This window comes from Lepisma saccharinum, chromosome 27, assembly GCF_977018435.1.
Source record: "Lepisma saccharinum chromosome 27, izLepSacc3.1, whole genome shotgun sequence".
In the NCBI taxonomy this organism is placed as follows: Eukaryota; Metazoa; Arthropoda; class Insecta; order Zygentoma; family Lepismatidae; genus Lepisma; species Lepisma saccharinum.
In genome coordinates this window covers 56,525,000-56,549,332 of record NC_139255.1, presented here as the reverse complement: position 1 = coordinate 56,549,332, position 24,333 = coordinate 56,525,000, and the positions used below count along the sequence as shown (strand labels likewise).

The window sequence follows — 24,333 nt, the reverse complement described above, 5'->3', positions numbered from 1 at the left end:
AAGATATATATATATATATATATATATATATATATATATATATATATATATATATATATATATATACTCTTTTCCATCCCTTCCAATTTCCTTTAGGTCCATCTCAACATTATCCCTCCATCTTCGTCTTGGCCTTCCTACAGGTCTCTTACCATCAGGTTTCCCAACAAGAATCCAGTAAACTCTTCTTTCCTCTCCATTTCGTGCCACATGGCCTGCCCACCTAAGTCTTCTTGATTTAATCATTCTAATAATATCTGGACATGAATACAAATTATGTAGTTCTAAATTATGTAACCTTCTCCACTCACCTGTCTCCTCATCCCTTTTAGGTCCAAATATTTTCCTAAGGATATTATTTTCAAATACTCTCAATTTATGTTCCTCTTTCAATGTAAGGGACCAAGTTTCGCATGATTATTGCTCGCCGAATTGCCCGTGGCTATTTTTATCAATCCTGTGTGTCTTTAAAGAATAGAGCATGCGTCTACGTATGCTTGTGTAGAGCTTGTTTGTAAGTTTGCTTCAATTCTTGAAGCTCTCAATCAGTAAAATAAAGTGCATGAACATAGTGATGGACAATTTTCTTGGTAATACTTAGGCATCCCACTGTACTGCCTCACCTGCTAGTTCTCGATACTCGTTACGGTACTTGTTGGTTAGGCTTTTGTTTCCACAAAACATTGCACACAGCAGACAAGCTAAATAATGGGCGAGTTACTTCAGGATGAACGTTGTAGAATAACATCTACTGCTGCTATATTTCTTGCAATTGTCAAATTTGAAAGAAAAGCATGTGCTAGAAATTGGCTCCAAAGAAAATATGGCAGTTGGCAGTCAAGGTACACTCAACAAGCTTTTAATGAACTCGGATAGGATATGTATTCATACTTGAGATTCGCGGGATTAATTCATAAAAAAAAATATTGTGTTCAACTAAATATTTCAAACCTTTAGTACAGTGGTAATAATAAAGATTTTCATTATAGACTAATCACGTGGTGCAAAAATCTCATTGCTATGGATAAATTCCTAAATATTAATAAACACGAATTCACCCCATTTCCGTTACTTTTTTTTATCGAGCAGGGAACAAAAAATGCAAAACCAACACTCTGAAACCACAGACCAAATCCGTTAACGATTTTTCTTGTCAAACTCACAGATTATCTTCACATCAAGGTTATTAGAAGTATTAGAAGTATAGGTTGGGCCAATCCGTTGTTTACTCGTGATGACGAAACGACGGTAAGAGGTGAATTTATCCATGAAATGAATTCCAAATCTATGCGCTAGTGTTGCACTATGCAGATAGGAAACCATGCCAGAAACAGGACACACGAAATCGAGTACACAAATGAGCAATTCCACCCATTTACATTTTGTGGCTTCAGACAAATTGAAAATAAATATCGATAGGTACTTATTGTTATGCGGGACCGAATATTATTGATCGGAACGGGAATTTTTTTAAATCCCGACATTCGGGACGGGAAATATTCGCAATTTCTCGACTAGTCGCGAAATTTTCAGGACGGGAAATTTCCGAAATTTCCCGAGGCTCTGGAAATCTCAAATTCTACACGTTATTTTCACCTTAAGTGATTGTCTTTGCATTTCTGGAATGAAAACTAACAATTTCCGATAAGTTCCAGACACTTGCAATGTAGAAAACGTCAAGAATTAATCCCGACTGCTCGGGATCAAGAAAAGCAGGGAAGTCATTTGCTGAAGTTGTGTTCTTATGTTATTTTACGATGTGATATTTCTTTAGTTTAGAGTGAGTGAGTGATTCTAAAATTTTGTGTGCATCACATAAGGACAAAACACAGGACAGCATACACAGAGTCCTGCGAGGATTATACTGGCCGTAGGCCCAGACACCAGAGCCTCGTTAGTCTGCAAAATGCAGTCCAGCATGTACTCCGTGGACGTGAGGTTGAGAATTGGGTGTACTATGTGGAAGGGCTATCTCTTCTTTAGTTTACGCTCGACGATGAGGATGAACGATGATTTGATTAAATACATTTCACAGCAAAGACAAATTCACTGTGCCATGTTTGTTTGTTTTTATTTTAACAAATGATGATACTTGCATTCCACTTACGTTTCTGACAAACTGTTAATTGCTATCAAATTTAAAATATATTCACATTCTCATCCGCTAATCATATATATGCCGTGCAAATAAGCAATAAATTTCATATTTCATAACTTGAAAACATAACTTGAACATTTGAAGCAATGATAGTATGATTCATTTGCATGTCAGAAGTTAAGTTTAAGATGATACAAGGTATATTTATTTTAACTCATCCTCATACCTATGTGGGAATTATGTAGAAATTAATGAAAATTAACAGTAATATTAATCGTGACAATAGACAGCGTGAATAATTTGCGATATGAAGCCTGGCAGCAGTGGTCCTTAACAATCATATGAAATATTCTTTGCTTGTGGTTCCACTATAATAGTAATGTAAAATTGTACACTCACCTCACTTAGTTCTCCGGCAGTTTGTTGCAGTTACATCATATTTGGAGAACATACAATTTAATCTATAGGTGTACACTGTATATAACACACCTTATTACTGACTTCCTTGACCCTGGATGTACAGGGTCAAGGAAAACAAAGAGATGAGCATAATTTTCTCTTCGGAGAAGATGTTGAACCTAAACCAAAAAGAATACAAATAACGAACTCGACAATGTAAATTGAAGAGATTTAGTAAATCATTTAATGAAGTGACTAATCGCAAAGGACATAATCAGCTCAGATCCTATTACTTCTTCATGGTATGTGACGTAAAGTTCCCGCTCAACCGTTTGACGGCGTTAGTGGCTATCGTATCTCCTTTTCCACAGCCTGTAGTGCACATCCTCATGTAGACATTGTTCTGGTTCTGGTGTTTAATATCTGCATACTGCAACACTGTCGTTCTATCATTTCACGTGCATTTACATTGAAGTGATGCATTCACTTGGCCGGTCACACGTCATCGCATGCAAAAACTTCAACCGTTACCATGGATATGGGCCAGGGCTGCTTCACATGACCAGACTTTCGCTCTGATTGGCTGTTACCACAGCAGAAAAGCCAGTTGCAATGAGAACACGGTCTAGTAGCCAAAACCAGCCTACGGAGGGCCAAAGACAAACACTTCCGAATAAAACTCTATTCACCGTGAGATTGCATCTAACTCACAGTTCAATTACTTCAATACACAGATTATAAACCTTAAAACTAATCAAGAATTTCAACTGTTCTATATGCGTTGCACGTAACCCTAAACCCATTACACAGAAAAGCGTGGCTAATTTTTCTTATCTTATATGCCCAGATGGTCCCACCTTCTCTTGAACCTGAGGGGAAATTCAAGAGCGATTTCCTATCTCCTTGTATAATTACTTCGCTCGGTAGGAGGTCGATTCGCCATGAGGTTAATATTCCGCCTATTTCAGTTAATTAGTGGCGTAGGATAATGAGGCCTGTGGAACGGTAATCAGCTTACAGATGTGGAATAATAATTCCCGTGTGCTCATCCGGAAGTAATGACTGTGGCACTTCATTCTGCTTTAGTAGTTTCGAATGATATTAACTTTATATTATTTTGTTCCGCTGTTATTGCAAGATCTAACTTTTCATCCATATTGTTCTCGGCTGAAGTTTCGTTTGAGGAACGGTGCAAAATAACCATGGGAAACCAGCACAAATCACGTCCAATGTGATGATTAGACGACAATGATTCGCGTGGAAACAATTGAATGTAAGAATGTTCGTTTGATCTAACGTGAAATAGAATTGAAAGGACGCAAGTTCAGTGATGCGTGTCTACGCGTAAACAACGATAGTCTACATTCTACACGTAGACTATGTTATACATGTAGATTACGTAATCTATGTAAACAACATGGCGAAAGGTGATAACTTAACAAAGAGCGCCATGGAATTAAAAGAAAATTATACTGCGTATCAGTTGCTGATGTGTGTGGAGAACCTCTCATACTCTTTCTTTCAAATTCGAAAAAATTTCTCACCTAGGAAGAAACCTAATATAGGAAATATTCTAGTGCTTTATTGGGAAAAGACCACTCTTGCCTCACGACTGCCATCTGTTGTTGTTTTTTGCATACTATTTATCTTCTTCCATAGTTGATAATAGAAGAGAAGATAAATTTTGTTGTAAATAAGGTTCTTTTCATTTCGTTAGGAACTAATATAGTTGAAAATGTCATTTTCATTTCATGAAACCCTTGAAAATTGATTTTAATGCACTTTAGATTGTCTACGTAGTCTATGTAAACTACAACCCAATGTAATCTACGCGTAGATTACGTGTAGACAACGCATGTAGACGTAAACTTATAGTATACGGCAAGTTCCTTTAATATCTCCTGAAATATTAGTCCTAAAACACACACTATTACTACAATATAGAACATTCCTATATAAGACAAGTTTAATTCAATCGGAGTCTTTTTCTAATTTAACACTAGAGTGCACTCATTGCATGCATTGCTACTTTCTTCAATCAGAAACAAATGATGAATTGTAAAAAGCAGTTATAATAATTATTCAAAGCGAGACTAAATATATAGGGTCATTCCATGCCAAACCATCCAATGGTGGTTGCATGACTATTTTAGAAATAAAAATAGTCATTTTTAGTACATAGGTTTGTACATGTTTCTAGATATCAAAACCAATGTTAAAGAAAAATTATTGTTTCCTGCTCCTGGGGCAGCCATTTTTCCAACATGGCGCATGGCTTTTTTTTGCTCTTGTAGCAGTATACAGAAACCTTAATATCTCAAAAACCATTAAGGCTAGAGACCTGAAACAAAATTCATTTCGTAGCTAATGAAGTATACTTCCTATGATATTCAGGTATGTTTTGCTTGAAATTGCATCGTAAGTACGAAAATTATGGTGGAAAATGGGGTAACAATAGTTAAAAAATTGCATTTTTAAGCCCGATTCTTTTAATGAAGGGGTTTAGTCTAAGGCTTGTTTTTTTTTCATGTGTAGACCTACCTGCAGGGTGTCTGTAAATAAAATATCAGTGCTTAGAAATGCACCCCTTTTTACAGCATGGGCTCAAACATGGCCGTTCATTGAATTTTGACAGTTTTTGGGGTTAAATATCTCAGATGGGTCCCCTTTAAAAATTCTGAAATTTGGCACATAGGAAGTCCTTCACGAACCTAACTCACAGTAAAAATCTCAACTTTTAGATTCAACTCGTTTTGGTCAATATGAGGTAACGTATGTCACCTAATTTCTGACGTTGCAAAGTAAGGTTAAAATATATCCCATACTTAAAATAATGAAGTCCTTTCTTTTTCTTTTTTATATTTGGGTTAAATAAAAGCTCAGAAAATATAGTAACATAAGGTTTTAATACTTGACTTACCATAAATTGAAATTACAAGGTATGACAATTGAAAATCTGCGAAATTTAATTGCAAAACATTTCATTTATTAGGTACCCATGACCAGTAGTGTTGTCAGCTCCAGTTTCCTATTCATTCTCTTTGTTAAATCAGGCAGGATTCTTTGTTCTTTCACTAAGTTCCTAAGTAAATTATCAGAAACCTTCAGTTCATCACATATTTTTTCTTAACCAAGTGGTAGCAATCAAACTGATGATTCTGATCTTTTCTACATTAGTTTTTTGCTCATTTACATTTTTTCTTCTTATAATTTCAATTATATGATTGTACTGACCAAGCAAAGGATTGTCACACTTGCTTTCCTTTTCTTCAGTTTTAATACTTAGTGAAAAGCAACTTTCCAGTTTCCTTTGCACTCCTTGTAGGATGTGAATAGTTTTTCGAGCAAGATCACTTCATTGTTTTTCTGCAATCAGCCTCCTCAGTTTTGAAACAGGAGATGCATAAAAAACAGAACAGACTTCATGCATTTCCTTTAGTTTTCCTTAGCTTGACACAAAGACATGATTTCAATTCTGGCATTTAAGTGAGTCACTTTATCCACATATGAAACTTTTACTCCAACATATCAGGTATATTGATTTAACTGGTATAAGGCTTTCTTGACACTTTTTTTTACCTTACCTTACTTCAGAGGCGAAGATATAGTACAAGCAATGCAAGCACTGCTTGCATAATTCGAATATCATTTAATGTACTTAATGTTCTAACCGTATTTAGTTTCCATCGCACTCGATTTCGCGAAAAAATGCGGCCGCAAACTCCCCCAGCAGCTCTGTAGCAAGCACCAGCCTCAATGCTTGCAGCCGTTCTGCGGGAAAATAAGGCCTCCGAAGGAGTCACATGGCGAAGCGTGAAATTCTGGTGGAACCCGTCCACAAAGCTTCTACAAAAAGCTGTGCTTTCCGAGCTTGCGTGATTCCCGAAAATAGCCGAGTTCAACCGAAAGCTGAAGGATTCATCTATGGGTACGTTGCCAGCAAAAGCTAGTAACGAATATTTGTCTTCATGAACACGTAAACAAGATCGCAAATATAATAATAATTGTTAGTCATAAAATAACTAAAAGAAGTTATTATCACTGTTCTAAATTCCATATATATCATATTATATTACAAATTATTTTAGATTTCGCGAAATGTAAAACGCGTAAAAAAAGTTGACATTGGGAGTTGGGGCAGTGGAATTTCTGCACCCCCGTGAAGAGTTTTCTCAGGGAGGGAGGGAAGATTGGACGGACCTTGGTCCTGCACCCTGCTTCCTGGTCGGTCCAGCTCAAATTACGCCAGAAGTGTTGACCGCTACCAGTGTTTGCAACTGCCAAATTATTTACGCAGTAATTCAAGTGAGCTCTTTCACAAATTTTACAATCAACAAATTGACTGCTTTTGAATAAAACTTGGGGTGAAAATAAAGCTATCTGAGAAAGAACTATCTACTGATATTTGTACATGGCATAGAAGTAAATCGTATACATTCTGCATATTATGAGCACAAGAATATGTTTTAATGATTGATTGATTGATTTGTTGTTTTAAGTCCACTTTATGCACAGTAAGGCTAATCGGGACTGGACCTACAGTTTAAAATGGGATCTGAAACACTTGTGCCTCCACCGGGTATCGAACCCGGAACCCCTTGATTACAAGGCGACGACACTACCACTGCGCCATCGGGGAGGCCCGAATATGTTTTAAGTTCTATTATTATGACGCAAGTGGTGTTCCCAGGGTCTTTTTACGGTCCCCATTTTGTCATCTTTTCCTTCCTTTGACGTTTTTTCTTAGATATACTGGGCCAAAAGGGGGTTATGTCTACCATCCACCCCCCCCCTTCGCCCCGGGCACGCCATTGAATGACACTTTATTACTTAAATATTAATGTACATACTCGTTCTGCTGAAATGATTCTGATTCCTCCGCGTAATTTTTATCTCCAAACTGATATATCTTTCCTTTGTGACGGATAAAATTAAGGAAATAGGTTGGTATCACTTTCTGTTGTTTCAGAGATTTTCAAAGTGATCTTGTGTGGATGCTTGCATTTGCAGTTGTGGAAAGCGCGTGGGATAGTGTGAGTGTTTGTTGCTTCGTGTTTTGTGCTGTGAATTTATCGGAATGAACGCGTATTTAGGAACGGTTGATGTGAAGTGCGAGTGTATTATTGAGCAATTGAAAATTGCTTCGTTTAGCTCGAGAGAGATAAGTGTTAAAATGAAAATCGTGGAAGGGGGTCGACCAACACCAAGAGTTTGAAATTTATTGTGGTGAGTACATCGTCTATGCATGTGTTTCTTTGCTTTGAAATGAATTTTTTATTGTTTGTGTTTAACTTTTTATTTAGTGTTTAAGTTACTCCAATGCGGTTTTTAGGGTGCCCAAAAATACTAAATTACATCATGCAGCGTAAAATAAACAAATGATTCCCATTTTTTTTTATCTAAATCGGTTTGGTCACCGTTTGACCATATTAAATAATAATGAACAAATAAAGGTACTAATAAGTAAGTAAGAAATTCCGTCTCCCTTTAGTCGTATGCGGAAAGTTCGCATATGCAAAACGTTTAATATCATATGAATAACGTTACCTGGATTTTTTTTAAAAAGTAAATGTGACGTTTGCGGATCATATGGTTTATTTTTAGTACAGTCACTTTATTACGATATTTTGACAAATCCAGCGACTGGGTAAATGAGGCTATAAACCTTGAATCTTTCCCCTCGGCATGTCGTTGTACTACATGTTTTGTTGTACTGAAACATTGCTTGCCTCCTTCGTAAGACTACGCTTCGCTACTGCCTTACTTAACCTTTTCTTTAAGTGGTACTTCTGAAGATCACAACATGCTTTACCATATAAAAAGCTATATTTAATGGTATTTGCATATTGTCTCTAAGCCAAACACCTGTAGTCTTGACCTAAGAAGTATTATCATTTTCACTGACTTTGTTAAGATTAGTTAGGTCTTTGGGAACCTTACCAAAAGGGTATTTATGACATCCTCTCCAGTTAAAAATATTACAGAACACTCATTTTCCTGTCACAAATAACGAACATTCACAAGTCACTACTTTCGGCACATTAGGCAAAGGAAGAATGACAGCAGAGATTGTACATGCACAGATCAATTCCAGGCTTACCTCACATCCTATCAAAACATGTCTCTGAATCTTCTGCTGTGCATGACACATCTATTTCAACGAATGTCTTTTCTTGGAAGGAAAAAAAAGTGGAAAATAAAGGAAACAAAAGATAATATATTCTACCAACTTTGACACTCCAAAATAAATAGCCTACTTCCAGTGGAGTGCCCAAGGAGGGGTTTGTGGGGGTCATAACCCAATACCTTTGGCCTAGTATTCCATAAACAATTACGTCAAAGGCAGGATAATGTGGCAAAAACAGGCTGTATACTAAAAAATTATATGTAACCACCCCCCTCCCCTCCCTTTCGAAATTCCTGGGCATGCCACTGCCTATCTTAAGCTTCATGTACTGCTACATTGATAAAAAATATGGGGGAAGCTCAGTTTTGGAGCTGACAATACCAACTGGTCGTGGGTGCCTAATAAATCAAACCTTTTCCAATGAAATTTCACAGATTTTCAATTGTCATACTTTGTAATTTCAATTTATGGTAAGTCAAGTATTAAAACCTTATGTTACTATATTTTCTGAGCTTTTATTTAACCCAAATATAAAAAAGAAAAAGAAAGGACTTCATTATTTTAAGTATGGGATATATTTTAACCTTACTTTGCAACGTCAGAAATTAGGTGACATACGTTACCTCATATTGACCAAAACGAGTTGAATCTAAAAGTTGAGATTTTTACTGTGAGTTAGGTTCGTGAAGGGCTTCCTATGTGCCAAATTTCAGAATTTTTAAAGGGGACCTATCTGAGATATTTAACCCCGAAAACTGTCAAAATTCAATGAACGGCCATGTTTGAGCCCATGCTGTAAAAAAGGGGTGCATTTCTAAGCACTGATATTTTATTTACAGACACCCTGCAGGTAGGTCTACACATGAAAAAAAAACAAGCCTTAGACTAAACCCCTTCATTAAAAGAATCGGGCTTAAAAATGCAATTTTTTAACTATTGTTACCCCATTTTCCACCATAATTTTCGTACTTACGATGCAATTTCAAGCAAAACATACCTGAATATCATAGGAAGTATACTTCATTAGCTACGAAATGAATTTTGTTTCAGGTCTCTAGCTTAAATGGTTTTTGAGATATTAAGGTTTCTGTATACTGCTACAAGAGCAAAAAAAGCCATGCGCCATGTTGGAAAAATGGCTGCCCCAGGAGCAGGAAACAATATTTTTTTTTTAACATTGGTTTTGATATCTAGAAACATGTACAAACCTATGTACTAAAAATGAAATTTTTCTAAAATGGTCATGCAACCAAATATTTTAAAATTAGTTGATTTGACATGGAATGACCCTAAAGGTAAAAGGTAAAGTTCTCCCCTGTGCATTGCACCACGCCATGAAGGCGTATAGGGGGTGTGGGGGTAACGCCCCACACTTTCTTCATCCGGTCGTGAGTGGGAGTGATGTGATCAGCATCACGCCCCTGACCGCCTTTACAACCCAGGGTTTCCCCCAGGTACCCATGTTATTCGACGCTGGGTGGGCGCCGGAGCCGCTTCCAACGTTAGAAAAGTTCCCGGATTTGAACCGGCCGGGGATCGAACCCGGGACCTTTAGCATGGTAGTCAGACGCGTTACCGACTGAGCCACCGCGGCCAACCTATACCTATACCCTATGACCCTATACCAAAATAATTTATTTGAGCGTATTTTAAATATGATCCAATTCAAGAATGATGCGAGAGCATGTCTACATGCAGGAATTGGACGGATGACATTACCGCATGCAAGATTGATTTGTTTTATTCTATTCCGCTTTTCTGCCACTTTGGGCTAATCGCAACGATGAGGATGAATGATGATATGTTGAATTTGATGAAAGGACACCCTCAATGAACACCCATGCACGGCCTGAATTCGAACCCTTGACCTGTGGCGTCGTAGCGCGCTGTGATAGCCACCCTGCCACCAAGGTCGGCTAACCAATGATCACATACAGGGATGGAGGCGGCATCACCATATTAATTATAGGCCTCCTAAAAATATTCCCGTCGAACACTGCTTTTCAAGACATTATTCAGTGATTATTTATGTGCGTGTGTGTGTGATGTAATAGTAATAGCACACCTCAACGTTCTAGACCACCAAAGTGGCAAGAAAAGTAAGAAAAGTAATGTGATCTATCCGCTCTCCCCATTTTCTCAGCATCACGCTAAAATTGTTCATAACTGTCATATTATGGCCGTTTTCTCTAAATTTACACATACCCACTTAAATACGAACTTACAACCAACCCCACCCTCTCAGATGCAAATTTCTTGATAAACCCCCGAAAACATCGTACTCTCGATATCTCCCTTTCACATACCGTATGTTTGCGGTTCCATCACCTTTGAAGTTGAATAATCAATTTTCTCTTCAGCGCCTTCCAGTTCGATTTACTAGCAGCAGTTTCATTGTGTCAAGAGGAAGAGGGACAAAATGAATTATTCCGGTAAAGTGGGACACGTTTCCAAAATACTCACTGCTCCAAATATATTCCAACCTGTTGATTATGCATCAGAGGCGTGGCGTGCATGTAGCGCTGTTACCGCAGGTAACACCAAAATATAAAGAATTGAAGAACCCGTCTTGAAACATTATTACGTTCATAAACTGGTAATATTGTCGTAAAGTAAACATTGCAGACTGACATTTTTTCTGACACCGGCAAAAGCGAAGAGGAGGACTGATCCGGTACCCTCCACAGGCAACATGAGGAAAGGGCCCTGAGCCCACTCAAGGAAGACTTCGCGTCGCGGCAAAGACTGTTACGGCGGGAGGAGGAGGCGGGTTATTGCCATGCCTGTTTAGCCGGTGATCCTTACCGGATACAGATCAGTGTTGCCATATTCAATTGACAGAAAAGAGCTAAGTCGCCTAATCGGGTCTATCTTACTCTGAAGGTGTCCAGTCACACTGGGGAACGATGGCGCAGTGGTAGCGTCGCCGCCTTATAATCAAGGGATTCCGGGTTCGATACCAGGTGGAGGCACAAGTGGTTCGGATCCAACTTTAAACTGTCCCGATTAGCATTACTGTTCGTGAAGTGGACTTAAATCGCCAAATCAAAATTTTAAACAATCAAATCACACTGGGGCAAAAGCAAACTACCAAGTGATGTTTTGTATTTACACTAAATATCAGCGATTATGAAAGTCCTCTTTGTCCTTCTTCGACATCATGGGCGAGAAGGAGAGGAGAGGGATGGGTATGGTCAAGGGGTCCGCTGTCCTTCTAAAAATGTCAACCTAAAATTCTATATTTCACACATATAATATTATTTCGGTTACAGGAATTTGTGATAATTGTTGATAATACTGATTGAGATTGACATACGTTGTCGCAGGAATGCAATAATTTCGGATTGAAGCAATGTTTTTGAGGTGGTAGAACTGTTTTTGGGTGAAAACAATACTTAACAAGCATAATTTTCCGATTGTTATCTTAGCACGCTCTGAAGTGTCAGGTGTCGCAGGTTCGAATCCTCAGCAAGAAATGGTTATTTCAATGTTCGTTGTTATTATTTTACTTACATAATTAATATAATAATAACCCATAGCTCTACAGCCCGTGAGGGCCTTGGCTTACCTACCGACTGCTGGTCTCCCTCCCACACTGTTCCTCCGTCACCTGTTGTAGCGTGGAGATCTTAGACCAGTACTTACATAATTATAAAAATTAATAATTACATACACAAAGAAATAATAATTTTATTTCAATAATTCACCATGCATCCTCATCGTCACGATTATCCTATAAAGCGAAAGCCTTGAAGGTAGCAAATGACGTAAAATATACGAAATAGTAGTGGTGTCAGAAATGAGATTTCAGTGGATTTAGCGAAACATGGGAGTGGGAGTAGTTAGGAAACAGATGAAGACTACATCTACGTCTTATTTGAAACGAAAATATTCGCGATTTGGACAAATCTGGTTTCAAAAGAACTAAGATGGCAACATTAGTAGAACTGGACTTCTTGCAAGGGCCGATGCTGAGAGGGGAGGGGGCAAGGAGGGTGCTTCACGTGTTACAAAAGTAAACAACGGTTTGTGGGAGGGACTGTGCAGTGGGAGTTTTGTGACTGGTGTCTTTCGTCTTTATGTTGTTTTCGGGCATTGTCAATTAATTAATGAAGCTTGCTCCGAGTTCCGAGGTGGCGGGTTCATCCTATCTAGACAGTGTGTGTAATCGTGCGATAGAAGATATTTTGAAGCAATCTTTCGGTTCGTTATTTTGCAGAAAAAAATCGAAATTGTGGCGAAAGGGAGGGCAAAGCCTATTTTGAACGATTTAAAAACCAAGTCGTCTGCTGGATATGACCGACATTTCAATGTTTCGTGGTATAATGACTATCCGTGGTTATGTGGATGTGTGCAGTTGTCGAAACTCTTTTGTTGGCAGCGGCGTATACTCTGGGTCACCTAGGTAATCGGAGATGACCCGACTATAATTTTTTTAAAAAGTTGTTTTTTATTTCTTTGCAATATTCTTCCCAACCAATCTTTGATTCGCATATTTCTTTACTTCCAGCGCGCGAATGTTTTTCAAACGTTTGCCGCTGAATGTCCGAGAGGCTTTCAGCCACTCTCCAGCTGGTGGAATCTGGTGACGTCAGGGTGAGATTCCACCGGCTCCCTTTAAATCCCTTGACGGGAGGGGAAGGAAACACTGCTTCTCAGGCGCGGTTATTCCGTGGCAAGGGTAAGCTCCTTCTGGAGAGAGTCCATCGGTCGCACTCTCCACCCCAGAGCCTTTGCCGTTCCCTCGGCTGGCACCCTCTTCTGCCATTCTTCCCCGGTGGCCTTTGTATCGTAGGAGCTGTGTTGTTTACGACAGGGAAATTTCTCAGGAAACAGAATTTTGGGTTCGCAAATTACGTACTGAAAAGGAAAGTAGAGAAAATACATCTGAAAGTGCGCGAGAAACAGGGAAATGTGAACAACATTTGCGAACCAATTCTATGTTAATTCTCATTTTACATTTGCTTCTGTCTTCCTGATCTCTGCTATTTCAACAGATATTGTCATAGGAAAAAAAAAAGCTGTAATATTGAAGATGACGGTAATTAAATAAATTAAAATTTTAACTAGAAATTAAAGAAATTACACCGACCTCCGTTGCGGAGTGTTAGCACAGCTCCCTTCAACGCCAGAGCTCCAGGGTTCGAATACCGGTCAGGGCATGGGTGTTCTTTGTAAATGTCCCTTCATCAATGCCATATCATCACTCGTAGTGATTAGCCAAAAGTGGGAGAAAAGCGACGTCAAATAACAGTTTAATAAATCGATTAATGAAGTAATTAAACTATTTATATGCTTACTTTTATTCATTTTTGTATTTTAAAATGCGTGATTACTTTCTTTGTAGCCTTCAAAACCAGTAAGAGTATTTCTTTCACAGAAATGAATAATTTTTAAAAGGAAAAGCTATCAGAAATAAATTATATATATACGTACACACATATTAGGTAATTTAAGTTGCTTCTCCCCCCCTCTCTAGATTAATAATGATCATAATGATAAAAGATGTTTGAATGTAAAATATATAAACAAAAAACGCAATGATTCCAACTTATAGAACCTCGCGCATCGCAGGGAATATGAAGTCTTTGTCAAGCAGTAAGGAACCACAATAGAAGATTGGCGCAGGGAATTGAATGCGTGTTGTAGCGATTCGAGAATTTAATATTTCTTTAGCTGTTAGTGGTTTAGTATTCGTGCTAGTGCTGTGTTTAAAGCTAAAGGCAATGGATATAATATAATGTTTTCGTGCGAAAATATTTGGAACGGGATCTTTTCCGGAGAAATTGCAAATAGTTAATGTAGGTAGGCCAGTAGAATCTCTTGTACCACAGGTCTTGAACTCAAACTTCCGTGTATAAAAACAAAAATCAGGAATGCACGAGTAACTGGGTACTGGGGTAACTTGAATTTTACACTTCAATTAATATTGGTAAAAAAAGGTAAAGTGCTCCCCTGTGCATAGCACCACGCCATGAAGGCGTATAGGGGATGTGGGGGTAACGCCCCACACTTTCTTGATCCGGTCGTGAGTGGGGGTGATGTGATCAGCATCACGCCCCTGACCGCCTTTACCCCCCAGCGTTTTCCCCAGGTACCCATGTTATTCGACGCTGGGTGGGCGCCGGGGCCGCTTCCACCGTTAGAAAAGTTCCCGTATTTGAACCGGCCGGGGATCGAACCCGGGACCTTTTTAGCATGGTAGTCAGACGCGTTACCGCCTGAGCCAGGTTTTTATTTCACTACCGAATTCCTTTCATATTCTTTGTTACAGGTTTTTTTCTTATAGAGTTATTATATTATCTTGTTTTATTGTTTGAAATTCTAAACGTAGATTAACTGCAAGTGCAATCACAACAATTATTCGACAGTGGTCGCAACAATAAGGTAACATTTTTCACACATACATTCGTAAATCCTGTATGAATGTTGAGGTAAATTTGCAGGGAAACTTCAGGAGTGGGTGGATGAATCAAGTGTGTGAGATTGCCCACTAGTTAAAACCAGCATACGCCACTGTTTGTTGGCCATGTACTCTATTTTCGGGTGAAAAAAAAAAGCGTGTCGAATTCAGATGTGGATAACATGGACCATGACCATGACGCACCCAAAAATTCAAATTCAAATGAGAAACTTCTCTTTATGACAGCATCATAGAAGTTTTTTGATTTGATTTGATTGATTTTGCTTCGCTTGTGCCACTTTTGGCTAATTTGCGAAGATGGGGATGAGTGATGATATGATTAAATTGATGAATAGACATCACAAACGCCCATGCCTAAGCTAGGTTTTGAACCCGGGATCCCAGCATCATATAACTATTTTCAAAGTCGGATTGATCTGCTCTATAAGTAGCCTTCGATGTTTCTGTAAGTATCAAATTACGTATTATTGTGTCAACAACCAATGTTTGCGATTTCACTTTAGTCCTTATGTCAACATTTTTTTTTGCTGATTAATAACTTTACCAAAATCTAGTATTGAATTGCATACGTACAAGATTAATATTATATGAACTTCTTGGAAGACATTGGGGGGGGGGCATGAGGTGGGGAGGCGCCCAAGTCTCCCTTAAATGTCCTACTGATAACCGGTAACACTTTTAAAAATCCACGCCACGCCACTGAGTGCACAGCTCTGCCAGTAGATGGCAGGAGCAATACGGTTGTTGACTGTGACACCTATTGGCAGCAGAAAGAATTACTTCTTTGTAATACCTTCTGGAGCAAAGAGAATCTTTGTTCTGGAGATTGCTCTTTGCTCCATTCATAAGGAACTGGGGTAACAAAGGTGGATGATGTTCCCTTTCCAAGATTCGCGAAAAATTTAATCTAGTCCGTCCCTACCAGTGTCACTATAATCTCAATAATAGAAACAAGATCAAACTAGTTATTTTTCTATCAATTATCTCCTATTGATTTTTATTTACAGAGAAAAGATTTTTATATGTATTAAAGTGTTAAAATATGTAATTATTATCATCAAAATATGGAATTAAATTAAGAGAAATGGCAATTTTCACTAAGCAAGCAGCACACTTAGTTAAATAAAATGCATCAGTGGTACAGTGGAATCCATGAGTATTACTTTTCTCTTACATCCTGTGTGTTCTTAAGCGATGGATTTTTATGTATGCTGGTGCAGAAGTTGTCAACAGCTTGTTTTGAGTTTTATTTTAATTCTTGAAGCTTCTATTGGGTCAAATAAAGTGCACGAACATGGTGATGGACAATTTGCATGGTAATATTTATGGATCCCACTGTACATGACATTAATTGTAATGCAAAATTCAAATACAAAATATGCTATATTTTCTGTTCAAACTTTCAAGTGCGACGAAACAAAAATCTCCTCGTTTTCCCGAAAGATAGATTGATATTCACGGAAACTGCATTCAAATCACACAAAATAATGGGAATAAATTTCAAATATGCAATATATCTTTTGGAGTAAAGTCCAAGTTTATGTTGACATTTGAATCACCGCATAAACATCATTAACTTTCTGAAATTCTCCATACCCATGCTTCTACAGCCTTATTCGCAATTTAAAAACTTGTAGAAAAGAACGATGCCTCAAGATTTCTCTGACTTTGTAATGCATGAAGACGTGTGTGAATGACAAGTCATTCCTCTCACTTGTGTCATTGACAACTATTTTTGGGGATTCAATTGAAACTACTTCCTCAGATTCTAGGACATGTAGAACGTTCTTACAGTGACATGTTCCAAAAATGTGACCTCGTTTACTGCAACAATTCTTATTTATTGTATGTATTTATTACATATTAATTAGTAGATACAATAGAACTAAAACACCAAAGCAGGTATGCAAGTAAACCAAAAGCAAAAGTGAGACTACTTCAATTTTTTTGGCAATTTATATATATGTGAAAACAGCTGGTTTGCCGGCAGATTATGCCACTCTATTCTTAATAGAGATAATACACAATCACTTCCAGCCGCACAGGGCCACCCTCAGGGGTGCACAAATCATGAAGAATTAATAAGACTGCCCTGAATGCCCTTTGTGATTAGTCTGTAGCTAACATGAAACTCATAAAATGATTTTCTAATTTTCATCAATTACATTATAGAGTTTATTATTTGCATTGCATTTTATATATTACTATGTAATTTAGTTTAGGTTCAATCTTTTCACCAAAAAGAGAATGTCTCATTTTTTTGTTTATGGCTCAGTGATGAGCGTCTACGCTTGTCTACATTCTACGTGTAGACTATGTAATCAACGTAGACAACATGGCGCTCTGCGTTCTCCGTGCAAGGCACGAGCATCATTCTAGAAGCAGCAACAAGCATCAGCAGGTGGACATAGAGAGCGTGAAGTATTCCACTGTCCGGAAATAAGCATTTTAAAGTATTTATTTAAGTTCAACCAATTCACTAGGTATTATCTGAACTGCAAAATAAACTTCTCGCGACATACCCAAAAAAATGCGATGTTCGTAGAATGACAAGATTTGTTTTCCTTCAATTTCTACCATTTCACACGTGGAAAAATCTGCTTTAAAGACACATGCACTTTCCTAAGCAGTAATAAGTCAAAAAATATATTTTTAGCCTTCCATTTTGTCAGTGTAAAAGATAATGTCAGTTTTCACTATGGCTTTCATTTGTTTTTCTTCTGGCAATCCCTTTTCCTCTCGATAGTGAAAATTCGATAATTTTGATTACGTCGGATGGTCTTAAGTTGGTTATAGGCCCAGATTATCGACATGTTTGAAGAAAAAAATACTTTCGCTTTCAAAGACCACTGGGATTTCTTTCTTCCCTGTTGTTTGCATTGTCTACGGTAGACTATGTAAACTATGAGCCAATGTAATCTTCGTGTAGATAACGCATAGACAACGGATGTAGACATAAACTTATAGTCTACGGCATATCACTGCCGGATGGGATATAAGACCACAGTGATTGTTCATTCAATCATTATCACTACTTCTTGATTCATTCTCATGGACTCTAGAAACATACCTTATGGTCGCACTGAATCCAGTTTCTGCCAGTCTTTTACACTGTCCTGTTCTGGTGAGTTCGACTGAAGGAAGTTCTAGTGATGTGTGATGCCTAGAGGCATGCACATTTCGTTTTTGACGAAAACACAAATGTGAAATAACATGCTGCAATGTTCATTTTCATGTTTCTGAAAGGCATGACCCTGTTTTGTCACGAAATGATGCAAAATGAACTGCAAAATGTGAACCAGGATCTTAAACATAAAATGTTAAGTTTATTTACAGACGTGACACCTTCTGAAGTTTGAATTATCCTGAGCGTTATGAAATCCACGGAAAATTTTGCTGTAAATATTTGAGAAGCAAAAGAACAAACTTAATACTCTGGTAACTACATAAATGTGCTATTAGAATGGATACATTTATTTTGTGTAATAAGTGGTTTTAAATTAAATTTAGGATTATAATCACAATTTTAAAATCAAAATGTCATTTTATATACCACTTTTGAACCCAAAAGTTGACTGCTTTTGTACCAAATTATTTTTTTTTTATTTGCCAAAAATATGTGCCTCTAGCGATGCCAGAGGACAGACCAAAAAGACACCAATTGCAGCCTCAATCGTCCGCGAGACTAACGTAGTGTTACTTGAATCTGGAAAAATTACCTCTCCTGCGGTTACATTGTTGCCAATCCACTGACCAGGAAAAACTTTGACTGTTCAACAGCCTGGTACATTTGCTCAAATCTTGCTTTACTTATACTACGGCAGTCTCTCCAATAGTAATCAAGCGGTTGCGGAAAATGCAGGAAATTGTAAAATCCAGAAAGAAAGAAAAATGTGGTTCCACTGTGCATGTATCGTTTTCAGAGTCATGAAAGAAAGTTTTCTTTCGGATTTGATAGTTAAAAACTAAGATATATTTCTTCACTTTCACTATTCTGGATAATATTAAATTTGTTATAATGTTTAAGAATCCGTTTCAGCAGAAAAAGGTGCAATCAATATTTTCATTCACTGTTTTAAATTTTACATGCTGCGTTGTTTTAAGGAATTAAATTCTGTTGATGCAAAGCAGTTGTTGTTTTCTACCTATTGACATTTTCATTTCATAATCATCACATACTGGAAGCCAGACTGGATGAAAATTGTAACAGGCAATTCACCTAATATTAATTTTACCATTGAGCGTACAGTCATGGTTGTAACTATACCACTGAAGAGTCTGTGACTGTACAACTGTCACTTTCAGTATTGGATCAAAATAGAACTGAACTGATAGCCATACCAATGTCAATAAACTTATAGATTCCCACAGATAGTGATGTCATTGCTTGTAAATTGTAACAACTGAAAGTTATGTATATATTAGCGTTCCACTGTAATTATAAGCAACAATTTACCACAGTTTTGCACAAAAATATTCAAGAATTTCATCAAAATATTACAAGTTATGTAATCACAAAATACAAATTTTCGTTCACTAGCGGTACAAAATAAATGAAATCTGAATTTTACGTAATAACTAGACTGCAGATTTTAGGTTTTTAACCTATTTTTTCCTTTGCAGGTAAATAAGAAATAACAAGTTATGTCAGCGTTTCATTAAAAACTGCAACAACTGACGAAGTTTTTTACTCTGTTTTGTGATGAAACAATTCAATGACTGGCATGTTTGAAACATGTTTTCTGTCGATTTCTCTCGCTCCGTAATGTTTTTCAAAGTTCTAAAGAAAAAAATGTCTGACGCCACGTCTGTGCACTCACTCTTACTTCTTGCTCTGCTTGTATCTTTTTTATCATGTTTTATCAAAATTCCCGCATTGAAAGTGATGTAAAGAAATTAAAATTTGGTAAGAAAATTAATATTTGATTGTTGTATATATATACCTATTAAAAATTCTTACGGTTCTTGTAAAATTTTGTTTTTAATAATTTTTCTAGCCTAATTTATGATTTTTAGAACCTACTTTAGAACTTTTAGAACCTATTTTAGCATTTTTGGAGCCTATTTTAGAAGCCTAAAAGCAATCTCTTTAAAACCTAAAAATCCGAGTTCTAAATCCATGAGGTCCAGTGGCTACCTAGACTGGCAGCCTCACTGCTACCAGAGATGGGAGATCATCCAATCATCCCACTATTAAATAATATAAGATTCTGACTACTACCTCCATCCCGGTACAGTGATGTGAGGTCAACACGACGAACCCCCAATCATTGTTGTAGGCTTTCATGACTGGGTTATGCTACTCATTCCTATTCCCCCAATTTCCTCACGATGGTGGGTGGCCACCGGTCCCATACACAGGCCGAAATCTCAGGAGAAAAGTTGTTACGCTTCCCCCAGGAGACTCGAACCTGCACACGTGCCATAACCCAAAGCATGGCACCTTAGACTGCAGAGCCATGCTGCAGGACCATAACTGATTATTAGTTCATTTATAATAATACTGGATTTCCATTATTTGTAATATCAATTTTCTAGGCACCAGCTTACCTCAAGACAATCAAGAAAACAGATATTTTGGATCCAGTAAGTAAAGAAAAATATGAGACGAATGAGGAAAAGAAAGCTTTAATATTCAAAGCAAGCATAATGGACAGAGTTTCTATTTATTCATACATTGACTGTATTCTCTTACACACTATTACATGGCAAAAAAAAAAAAAAATCACTGTGTACACAATGTATCACAAAGTGGTTATCAGAAAACTCACACAAATTCTGTATCCAAATGTTCAAAGAACATTACTTACAACAACATAGCATTCCTCAACGTTCTTGTAGTCTGAGTTTATTATTACCCAAACTTTGAAAAGAATGTTTCCTTAACAAGTACTGAATCAAGGAAAGTAAGTACAAACTGTAATGAGATAAATATATGAAAGTAAATGCAATGCTAAAGAAATATAATTACTTCACTGCTAGCATCACAAAACCAATAATAATCACAATACACTGTGCTTCAAAAGTGCAGGTAATTCTCACTGTGCACACAAAAACACTGCACAATACTTGGTTCTGTGAAATAATTATCAAACTCTAAAACAATCTACTACTTCTGGTGTATCTACATTGCAAAAAATTACGCTAATGATGATAATTCCCAAAAAATTCGTACACAAATTCCATAAAGGGGAGGAACTTACAAGTAAGAGAGAGACAACAAATATGAGTAACTGTATCACAGATTTACACAGCTCAGATAATATCTAGTTTCCAAAGGTCATCAACGTGGCTCCATTGTTCCTTGATAGTACATTGTTACATAGTAACATAAGTGGGATCAGTTTCAACTCCGCAATTATTTTCTTCTTGCGACATCAGAACGTAACCATCATTACCCCAGTACGTGGACCATGAATTTTTGACTAGCCAATAGGGTCTTCCATTTATGGCACCATAGCCTACCACCAACACAGCATGATCCAACTGATCTGGTTTGTTTCCTAAAAAATATAACAGAATACAAGTGTATGAGTAAAATTACCAATATATCTACAAATAGGCTGTAATTTAGTGCAAAATTTCAATCTTTTTGGTTATTAATTTTATGAATAAAAATATGTATGATATAACACGTTTCTCTACAGTAAAAGTCTAATTATGCTATTATTTTTCAAAGGTAAATTCCATTACCACATTGCGTAAGTGAATGAACTATTCATGTTCTTCCACAAAACATTTGTAATTTTGTATCAGATTGTTAGAATATAACACCTTAACCTATTATCATGTTTTATGTTTTGTAGTATCTTGTGATAATTACATGAGCCGCAGAGTCGAAAAGCCTAGTCACAGGGTGACCAATTACATTTTGGTAGATAGTATACATTCTACCTCCCCCCTAGACATTAGGAAGTGAGGTAAAAAAAAACTTTTTTGTAGCAAAAGTGTCATAGCTTCAAGTAGCTCTGTTAACCCATGAATCTGGAGCTTCTACTGGCGATCAAATCTGTGGTCACTTCTCCATGCGGAGCCCAAATAAATATCCTGTATCTGGAAGGTAAAGGTACCAGTGCATTTGCACACATGCCATGAAGGGATATGGGGTGATGTGGAGGTATAGGGCTTCACATATTCTTGATCTCGGCCAGTTAGGAAATGTGATCAGCATCATGCCCGGCTGCCTTTACACTCCAGGGTTGCGCCCCAGGTGACCATTATATAAGGCTAGGTGGGCCTCAGAGCTGCACAGAAACGAGAAAATTGCTGGAAAAGTTTCTGGTCTAGATCACCTGCCCCAGGATTTAAACCTGGGGTCCCACATGATAAGACATATGCTCTACCAACTGAGATACCGTGGCTCATCTTTATAAAATGAAATTTGTATCTGGCCATTTCTGGTAGATCACAGTAAAGACTAAGGAATGTTACTTACCACACTGCGGCTCGTAGTATATACCATTGGAGTAGAAAGAGAACGTCTTGTGAGAAGCATCAATAGCCACAGAGATCGGTCCATGTTTTGCAACGGCTACTTTCAACGCATCTTCATCTCCTGATGTGACGTTCACGTATCCTGTAATCTTGGCTGACAATGGCAATTTATCAATATGGCAGTAGCCATCCTGAAATTTAGAAGAAACCTTGACAATATGTAACTTGACATGCAATAACTTTGTTGCTGTACACTATGTCAGCATAAACATTTTGTAATATGCAAATTGTCCATAACCTTGTTCTTTCACTTTTTTTTGCAACTGAAAGAAAAAGGACAAGGTACTCCAGCACCAGTAAAATAACACAAGGGAAGGGATAACAATGGAAAATTAACATACTACACTGACTGAAACCCCACATTTTCCTACATTATGCATTCAATCTTTATATCACTACATTTGTTGTTACTTAAGGGCAAAGTTCTGTCATTTAGTTAGTATTTTTATGGATTTGAAGGTGCATATGTTGCTCTGTAAAGTAAATGTCTACATACAGATGAACCTGAGTTATACGTAAGTCAAGGTGAAGAGAAAATAATACATACAACTGAGAATTACTTACAAATCAGATTTAGATACCGGGTCATATCATTATCTATTTTGAGGAACAAGATATATACGTAATACAGGTTATTACTGTCATAAAGTGGTAAATTAACGAATCTGAAAGTTTGATTCTTAAATACAGGTAACAAGCATTTTTTCCAAATCTGCATATCTTCCCTCAACGTGTTCTGTTGATTTACTAATCAATTTTTAAAATTGTAGTTCGAAGCAAGCTCTATTTTTCTAAAACTTGACTTGGTTTAAAAATTTTATTTTATTTTTGATTTTGATTTACTTTACTTTGCTTTTTGTGCCACTTTTGGCTAATTTGCGAAGATGGGGATGAGTGATGATATGATGAAAGTGATGAATGGACATTCAGAAACATCCATGCCCAGGTCGGGACCCCTTGTGTCCTAATTTGTTTAAAAATGCTGGTATTTTTTTTTTTTTGACTTCGGGTATTTTTGGCCTTTGCAGACAGTTGCGATTTCTAACTATTCTGGCTAAAGCAATAAATTTTGATTTCAAAATTTACCAAATTCATCTAAAATAGCATTTATTTTAATATAATGACCGTGCAGACTGTGGTATAGGTAGAGGCACATAATTTTGGTAAATGAAAAAGCAAAATTTCGGTACAAAAACAGAGTGGTTTTCGGGTTCAAAAGCGGTAAATAAAATAAAATTTCGGTGTTATAGCGGTGAATAATCACATCAAAAGTGCTATATGAAATTACATTTTGGTTTTAAAGATGTCAATATAATCCTAAATTTGATTTAAAAACTGCCATTATTATACAAAGTAAACTTATCCCTTCTAATAGCACGTTTATGTAGTTACCAGAGTATTAAGTTTATTCCTGTGTAAAGGGGTCCATTTTTGCTTCTCAAACATTTACAACAGAGTTAATCAATTTTCCGTGAATTGCATAACTCGCAGGATACTTCAGACTTCAGAAAGTGTCACGTCGGTATATAAACGGCAAATTTCGCGTTTCAGAGTGTATTTCGCATTTTGCAGTTAATTTCGCGTTATTTCGTGACAAAACAGGGTAGAAAAATGATCCTCACACCCTTCAGAAACATGAAAAATAAACATTACAGCATGTTATTTCATATTTCGTTTTTTCGTCAAAAACGAAATTTGCATGCCTCTAGGTATAAGGGATGCCTAAATCTGCAGATTTCAGTTTTAATTTTACGTAGATTAGCGTCCACTTCCGTATAAATTTTACTTTCT

At 37.1% G+C, this 24,333-nt stretch overlaps 1 protein-coding gene across 2 annotated transcripts in view; it reads right to left on the bottom strand.

The window, feature by feature from the left end:
* Positions 1-20,657: 20,657 nt before the first annotated feature.
* The window catches only part of CtsK1 (C1 family peptidase 26-29-p), a 28,813-nt gene continuing 25,137 nt past the window's right edge, over positions 20,658-24,333 (bottom strand). For both annotated transcript variants that reach the window (XM_083113302.1, XM_083113303.1), the window contains exons 10-11: positions 22,484-22,673; positions 20,658-21,551 (exon numbers count right to left, since the gene is read on the bottom strand). In XM_083113302.1, the coding sequence (XP_082969428.1) occupies positions 21,367-21,551; positions 22,484-22,673 (375 nt within the window). In that variant the 3' untranslated portion in view covers positions 20,658-21,366. The remainder of the gene's footprint in view (positions 21,552-22,483; positions 22,674-24,333) is intronic.